The sequence below is a fragment of the Aulostomus chinensis genome, chromosome 11, assembly GCF_037954235.1.
Source record: "Aulostomus chinensis isolate RoL2024-O1b breed Wild chromosome 11, RoL_Achi_v1.0, whole genome shotgun sequence".
Classification (NCBI taxonomy): Eukaryota; Metazoa; Chordata; class Actinopteri; order Syngnathiformes; family Aulostomidae; genus Aulostomus; species Aulostomus chinensis.
Genome location: NC_141330.1, coordinates 20,121,793 through 20,130,124, shown reverse-complemented (window position 1 = coordinate 20,130,124; position 8,332 = coordinate 20,121,793). Strand labels below are relative to the sequence as shown.

The 8,332-nt window shown below is 42.3% G+C and overlaps 1 protein-coding gene across 1 annotated transcript; it reads right to left on the bottom strand.

The window, feature by feature from the left end:
- Positions 1-2: 2 nt before the first annotated feature.
- LOC147253730 (zymogen granule membrane protein 16-like) lies at positions 3-2,093 on the bottom strand. The gene is made up of 6 exons (XM_086219004.1): positions 2,017-2,093; positions 1,677-1,758; positions 1,466-1,592; positions 1,255-1,354; positions 712-801; positions 3-634 (listed from the first exon to the last, which is right to left on the bottom strand). Exons 2-6 carry the CDS (start codon positions 1,726-1,728, stop codon positions 488-490), a joined length of 516 nt encoding a protein of 171 aa, XP_086075130.1. The 5' UTR covers positions 1,729-1,758; positions 2,017-2,093; the 3' UTR covers positions 3-487.
- Between the last annotated feature and the right edge of the window lie 6,239 nt (positions 2,094-8,332).

The window sequence follows — 8,332 nt, the reverse complement described above, 5'->3', positions numbered from 1 at the left end:
CATACTTTTTGTGACCAAATTAGTCATTTTTATTGTTGTCTTAAATTGTCACAAAATGTTGTGTTGGATTTGTTATTTCATTGAAAATATATACTAAATACTGTAATTACCACAGTGATTTTAAAGGAGAATGTGCACCACACATAAACGCATATATATATATGAGAGAGAGAGGACAAAGAGATAATACATTCCTTCGCAGTTTGCATTCAGATTCATTGTGTAGAATAATGTCTGTGCAGTTTGACACGAGAACACATTTTCTTTGTGCTCTTGAAAATTAGACTTTTGAAGGTGGGCCTGGCTCCATTATGCAGACACGTACAGAATGAGGTGACTAGGTGTTATGATGTGTCATTAGTAATTTACTGTTATTTTTTTGGATGCTTTTCCTGGAAGGGATCTTGAAAAAGAGCTGCATTTCTGATGGTCTATATTAAATGATTATTAATTGTTACTGCAATGTAAATTAGCCACTGTTATTTTACTACACGCTCATGTCGGTGTTGTTGTATCCATCCAGGTCCACCGATCCCCAGTGAGCTCCCAGTGAGGTAATCCCATGTCCATTGAAGCGTCCGCTCAGCAGTCTGAGCTCCGCCTCTTGGTGGGCTGGGTAGAAGTTGAAGGAGTACTGTAACGCAACATCAGAAGTTACTACATGACCAAAGTTTTAGTCCAGCTGAATGTCACAAACATAAAGATTAGGACCTGTGTTGGCTGGCCGACGATCAGAGACCTTCCCATTGAGGTCACAAATATCAGCTGATAGATGTAGCTGGAAGAGTATTTACCAGAAACCTGAGACACACAAGACAACGTGACACAGTTAGTCCTCAATAAGTCAGCAAATATTAACTTATAATATTAATTGCAGAAGACAGAAAAATGCCTCCATTATTTTTTCCTCAAACTTCATAACAACATATATTTAGAATAATTAAAGTGTAAATACTATTTGGATGGATTAAATGAGATATTTGGCATTAACAAAAGGGATTTTTTTTTTTTAAAAGGAAAACCACCATTGGTTTGAAAAGATTTTTCTCTGCTGACGTGCAGATTATATCGAGTAAAACATTTCAGTATCAGTTAATCTGCTGATGAATGTACAAATAAGACAGGCACATTCCTTGGTGGGTGTTTCAGCAAAGATGCTCTTCCTCAACCAAAACAAAAAAAACCTTTGTTTGAAATGTTACTGATTAATAAAACCTTTCAATGGGAGGTCCCCAGTATCAGTGAATCTCCTACCTGAACAATGGTCTCTCCATCAAACAGTTCTATTTCCATTGGTTCATTAACCTCGCGACCAATTCTTTCAGACCAAATGTAATTGTAGCGCAGCTGCATACTGCATGAGCAGCAGAGAGAAAACACACTGTTAACCAGCAAAGACAGGAAGACTGATGATCACAGTAAAATGTTAGGTTGGTACTGTGATGAACAGAGAGGAGAGACTGACCCTGCGATGTACTGACTGTTGATCTCCCAAACCCTGATGGCTGTGACCCGACCCTGTCCCTCTGTGGAGAAGGAAGAACCACTACCACCTCCAACATCCTCAGAGTAGGAGTAGTACTCCATGACGGCTGTAGAATGAAACAATAATTAAACTACTTCAGACTCATCTTAGTTCAAGAGATGTGAAAGTCTAAGAATGGTGAACTTCTTACGTGACGCCAGGCAGCCGACACAGAGAGCAGCAAAGAGTAGACAGGAATACATTGTGATGCTTGAAGGCGTCCAGGGACAACACTGGAAAAGTCATTAAACATCATTATTCTATCATTACCAGTTTCCAAAATAATATCTCGTATATGGAAGCATTCTTAGATTTACTTTCCTGATGATTCAACAATATACATGACCTGAAGTTAGTGTTAACAATACTTAAATCTTTACAGTTAAAAGCATCAGTGGAGAAACAGTAAGATGCTACTAATGTTGGAAAAAAGAGTTAACAGAGTTGAACCCACGAAGTCACAACTTCTAGATCAAGATGCTTCAACTCACCTGCAGCTGAGATTTCTTGAGACCAGCTTGAGTCAAGAGTAAAGACTGAAGTGAAACTGGCACTTATATAGCCACGCTTACCTCCCACATGACACACAGATATCTGTGTCGTGTGTGCGTTTGTATGTGTATTTGTGCGTGAGACACATACAAACGAAAAGGGTCATTTTACATTTACACTTATCAGCCACAGACAACTGAACAATAACAAAACATTTTAAGTTTGCAGAAAAGCGTACTGTTCTGGGAATTTGATACGAAACCAGGAAGAGAAGGTTGTTTTTTCAGAAGTGGAGATTATCAAAAAAAAAATCTGTGGAACACTGATTTAATTTGGGTTAGTATGAGTTTGACCAAGGAAATAAGCCTCTCTTTTTTAATTCCCTTAGAGTCTTAATCCAATTTGGCTCCTTTCATGAAAGTGGGAAATTTTTCTTCTCAGCACTTTGGATTCCTTCTGCAGGCTGGCTTGAAAGTATAGTTCAGAGTTCTTTGTTTGATCAATGTTGAAAAATTGATATTAACCCCTTAAGTGGGATAGGCTCCAGCCCCCCCAAGACCCCATCCATCCATCCATTCATTGTCTTCCGCATATTCCTGTTAAGGGTTGTGGGGGGCTGGAGCCTATCCCAGCGGCTACAGCCGAGAGGCGGGGTTCACCCTGGACAGGTCACCAGTTCATCACAGGGTCAACATAGAGACAGACAACCATTCACACTCACAGTCACACCTACAGTCAATTTAGAGTATCAATCAGCCTCGTCCCCTCTTGATGTCTTTGGACTGTGGGAGGAAGCTGGAGTATCAGAGAGAACCCACACAGGAACAGGGAGAACATGCAGACTTCACACAGAAAGATCCTGTGCCTGAGCCGGGACTCAAACCCGGAACCTTCTTGCTGTGAGGCCACAGTGCACTGCACCACCGTGCTGCCTCTCCCCGCAACCCTCAACAGGAATAAGCACAAGACATTGAATGGATAGATGGATGGATGGATGGATGGATGGATGGATGGATCAATCATGACTACAAAACAATGACCAAACTGAGTCAATAACTGGTTCAGAACTAAAATGGTCACAGTCCAGAGAAGACTGTGACAGAGACAGAGAATAAGGTTTGTTCTTTTGGCCACACAGTCTAGGAGGACAAAACTTTTTTTTTCTTCTCATGTCTGTTCGGCACAAATTTATGTCTGGTTATGTGTAAAATTATCCTAATGTTGTTTTGAAGTAATAAAGCCAAGCATACAAAATGCTCAAACACACACACACACACACACACACACACACACACACACACACACACACACAGGTTTGCGTAGCTATCCTTATTAGGACATTCCATTGACTTCCATTCATGTGACTATCCTAACTTAAGCCCTAATCTCAATCCTAACCCTAACCAAGTGATGCCTAACCTCAACCTCAAGCTTTCTGCAATTTACACCTTCACTCTAACTTTGACCAGGTGTTCATAAATCAAGTTCTGCCACATTAGGACCGGTCTTTGGTCCCCATGAGGACTAGGGGTCCCGATAAGGTATGTGTTTATACCAGAAAAGGTCCCCAAATGATAACAAAAACCAAGTACACACACACACACACACACACACACACACACACACATTCCTTTCTTTGCACTTGTGTTCTGGGAATTTAAATAACACCAGCAGTGGTTAGCACTGTGGCCTCACAGCAAGAATGTTCCAGGTTCGAGTCCCAGCTCAGGCACAGGATCTTTCTGTGTGGAGTCTTCATGTTCTCCCCGTCCCTGCGTGGGTTCTCTCTGGTACTCCAGCTTCCTCCCACCGTCCAAAGATATCAAGAGGGGACTAGGCTGATTGATACTCTAAATTGACCCATGACAGAGCTTCAGTGGACGTAGACAGCTTGGGTTATATCGTCTAGCGAGAGGAACGAGTGGGCAGTGCCACAGTTGTCTACAGACCAGCTGTTTGCCAAGGATTACGGCGGCCTTGTTTTGGACCGGAAAGAAGCGACAGCCCACAGGGAAGTGACCGGGACTCTCGACAGACTCTGCCGTGGTGAGAGTGTGGAAGGATTGACGCCATTGTTGTGAAGCGAGTGCCGCCGCTTCTAAGGAGGAAGAGTACTTGCCATAGCTAACGGGACCAACATTCAACGTATATTGCTTGCGATTACAGCGGCAAGGCGAGAGACCTTTTTCACAGTTACGACTTCACAGGACTATTGGAATACATGAGTTTTGTGGGTTAGAAAAGATTCAATTTGAGAGGTCAAGTTTAAGGAGAGTTTTCTGTAAATTCACACTCCTCCTGTGTTGATTTCTGACTTGACCTCGGTCTTCATGATGGTCTGGTTTATTTCAAGGACCGGCAAACATCATGTTGCTTGCACCCTTACAAAAACCTCTGTTTTTTTGTACCCACTTCAGAGACACATTGCTGGAGTATTTTCATGATCACCTGATGGCAGGTCTCTTAGGGATTGTGAAGACCCAGGGGCGACGTCGTCAACCTGTCAATCAATCCAACCCCTCTGGTTGTGGAGAGTGGGGAGTGGGTGCAATGATTTGTCGCCTTTCAAGGTGGTACCAGAGGATGAGGAGGCCTCTAGTTCCCTGCCAGAATGGCCTGATGCTTCTTTGTCTCTCCCTTGGCCCTCCCGATATTCTCTCAGACCACGGCGCACACCTAGAGTGACCTCTGGGTGGGGCTCTGCACGTTGTTTTCACCCTTATTTCACCCAAAGCTTTTTTTCTGGAGGGTGTGCGTTTTAGTTTAATTTTCTTCTCACCTGTGGCTAACTCTTTTTCCTGCACGTCAACTCCCCAAAGATCACCCACTTCTCTTACACATGTCTTGTACCTCACCTGGCACTGGATCCTGGACTCAACCAAGGAGAAAGTCCACTGGAAGTCAGGGATCCTGACCAAACATCAAATAGAAAGGAAACCTACCAGTGCCTTGATGAGGCATTGTGCTGTAGCAGAAAAGCACCTGGGGCAAGCAGGTACCGAGGAGGTTATGAAGGTTTATGTTGAGCTGCTTGCATTAACTGTTAGCTGCAGGGGGGTGTGAGGTGGTACAAAATTTTTTTGACACAGTACAGGTATCCAAGCTGGTTCAGATAGCTCTCAAAACTCCTTCTTTGGACTTTGTACAGGTGGCTTACAATGCCAAACTTGTAAAACCACTTCAGATCAAGTGGAAGCCACAAATCCCACAAAGGGACAGCCACAGTGAATTTGCTGAAACAGAACATCTTCAGACTTGTTCTGAGAAGGCTCTAGCCGAGTATGTCTGAGGTCATTCCTGGCGAGTACCAATTCCGTGGTTTGCACGATGCCCTTCTTGCCATTTTCTTATTGAAACTGGTATCATGTCTCCTGCTTGAGCACTGCAGGTAAGATGACCTGGAAACACTCCTCTTTTCCATCTGGATGGAATACCTGGTGGAGTAGAACACCATATTTTTCTACGAGACAGTCCCATTGACACAAAATTCCCATAGCTGGCCTAGAAGGCTGTTGCTTTTTATCTGGGGTAGATGTAACCTTCCACTGCCAAAATATCAGGGTGTCTCTGTGGACGGGATCAGTCTCAGAGTCTAAGAAACGGAGTGAGACAGAAGAACTGCGACCAAGAACTTGGTAGCTGACACTACAGGACCTGGATGTGGGTCTTGCTGGAGGCCAAATGGGCCTGAGCTGCCAGGTAAGGAGAGTAAAACAAGCAGAGCAGCGCTGTCTCCGCCCACAACTCAGAAGCGAATTAATGAGCCAATTATCACTATTAAAACACATGGATATGCATGAGCACCAATTCATCAGATTTATATGTTTAATTGGCATCAAAGCTGATGTGGTGTTGTTTTATATTTTGCTTTGACTATAAATTTATTAGCTTTGTGCCTAAAAAGGAAGTTAATAAACACAATGTTTTTTTCACAGTGAGAATTCAAGTCCATCTTGACAATGGATGTCAGTGAATGCTCTCAGTCAACCAAGTCATGGTAACGTTTTAGTGCTGCGTTACGGACAACTTGTTTCAGTTTTCTTGATTATGTTTTGCCTCTCATCCAAGAGGCTGGCCAAAACTGAAGAAGCCTCCTGGATGAGAGGCAAAATGTAGTCAAGAAAACTGTACTAAAGTCTCGTTGCCTGCGACACAGCACTTAAGAGTGTATCTAAGTATATTTCCACCAAACACCATTGAGTCTTCCTGGTTGTGACTGCTGCAATAATTGAATAACTGAAACAATGTGAAAGATGAGTATTGCTTGTCACATGAAAAACCGCATCATGTCTGTTTTTATGCCTCTGTGCTGTGAAAGCTGTAGGGCAGGTGTATAATGTTTTCAGGTTGTCTCTCTCTACATCTATATGAGCCATTATTCATCATGCAATATCTCTGAAACACCTCAGAAGAACCTCTGAATCTCATCTGTGACTCAAGGATTAACTGAAAAGATCGTGGTGGTCAAAAGTCGTGGTCACCTCACATTTACACCATAACACACTTGAGTGAATCACTTTGAGTGAATTTCTCCAAATATTGAATTTGTTCAGTCCCAACAGGTCCCCTTGCCTATAAAACAGCACCTTAAGAGTTGACATGACGAGGATGACTTAGAACGTTCACAGGCCTTCTCCAATACCCACTAGCGCTCAAATATGACCGCAAAAACAAAACAAAAAAGGAAAAAAGCAGAGCTCAGCAGTCAGTAAAAGGGGCACATGTGTCTGATACATATGGTTGTGATGTGTTTTCTTTCCTGTTGGGGTTCTTGTGGTCACAAGTCAACAGACAAACAGTGTGTGTCATAAAGGCAGGCCAGCCAGTCGACCAAGGCATCATCATCTAGGAGCAAAGTGCAACAAATAGACCGACCCTTTGCACATTTGGCATCATGTCAGTTTTGTGTGACAACCAGAAATTCTGGATTTGTCAGGGAACTCCTTCCTTATCTTGTTCAGTTGCACAATAGATCTGTAGCAGTATAACGGCAAATTAATTTATCATGTAACATGATGCAACACAGAAGCTACTTACCAGTGCTTGAACTACACTAAATAGCCACCGCTGGCGTTGAGAGAACCCAAACTGGTGCAGAAGGAATGGTTCATAAAAACGGATGTAAGCTGATGTAATTGTTAAAAGAAATAAGATTGTACCATAGTTTGGTGAGAGGGTTTTTAGTGTATTTAATCAACTTTATTAGCCATTTGTGCAATAAATATTTCAGAAGTAGTTACGATCGATTGATTTAGTACAGGATTGTGGCTCTTCATGCATACTATGGTATAGTGGGTGAAGATGAAAGGTGAATACAGACAGGTGTGTTTGTGAACTAGGAGAGAGAGAGAGAGTGATGCTCCAACCACACAGACTCAGACAAGGAAGGAGGAAATGGAAGAACGCGAGGAAAGCCAATGGGTTTTTTGGGGGGTTGTTGGTTTTTGGTACAGCTCAATTTTCTTTTTACACATTGCATTCTGTTTATTAAGTTCTTCATTTACAACAGCGTTTCTTTAAACGTTTTGAGACCTGGGACCACCTTACCAAAATGCTTTCTATGCTCTGAGGCGATGGCGCAAAATGGTCAGCCTTCACACCACGAAACAGACTATTCAAATACCAGTGATTGATTGCCTATAGATTTGTCTATGATTTGACTTTATAAGAAAAAAAATATTACATGCTAGACTTTGGAGTCACGAGCAAACGGTTTGAGAAACACTTTTATGTGACGTTCATTAAAACAGGCAAAATGCTCACCGACCACTAGGGGGCAAACCACCAGTGTTCCATGGAAGAACTCTTTTAGAATGGCCTACAAAGGTTATGGCCTTTTCTTGCTACATTATGCCTTAATGAAGATGTTTAATGTTTTCCAGTTTAGTATTAGTATTCGTTTTAGTAAGTCTTTGTAAATCAAGTATCATATCTCACTTGATAAACTATAAGGCAAATTTAGGATTCTTGGCTTTTTGTCACTAAGCAACATCAGTTTCTGATGTCAGGTCAAGGGCTGTATATGGCGAACAGCAGGCTGTGTGCAGCAGCAGGGAGGACATGCTGGATAAATTCACTATTTCTAAGTTTAATTTTAGAATTGCTTTTCTTGCATCATGTCTACTTGACACCTCTCTTATTGTTCACAAGCAGGAAGTTTTTAGGATAAGAGATATTTCCATGAGCATGCGTGAGACGTGTGAATTGCTTGTAGGACTTTCCTGCAGAGCCAGTTTTTAAGAATGCTGATGAAGATCTCACATCACCCTTGGGTTGTGTCTGTCACGAAAGGCTGTCATTTACATTCTGGTACAT

Excerpts from the sequence above, each read along its gene's own strand:
- LOC147253730 (XM_086219004.1), bottom strand. The coding sequence starts at position 1,728 with ATGTATTCCTGTCTACTCTTTGCTGCTCTCTGTGTCGGCTGCCTGGCG. Across the intron at positions 1,355-1,465 it reads AACAGTCAGTACATCGCAGG|TATGCAGCTGCGCTACAATT; the intron begins GTCAGTCTCTCC and ends CTGCTCATGCAG. Across the intron at positions 802-1,254 it reads ATGGAGAGACCATTGTTCAG|GTTTCTGGTAAATACTCTTC; the intron begins GTAGGAGATTCA and ends TGTGTGTCTCAG.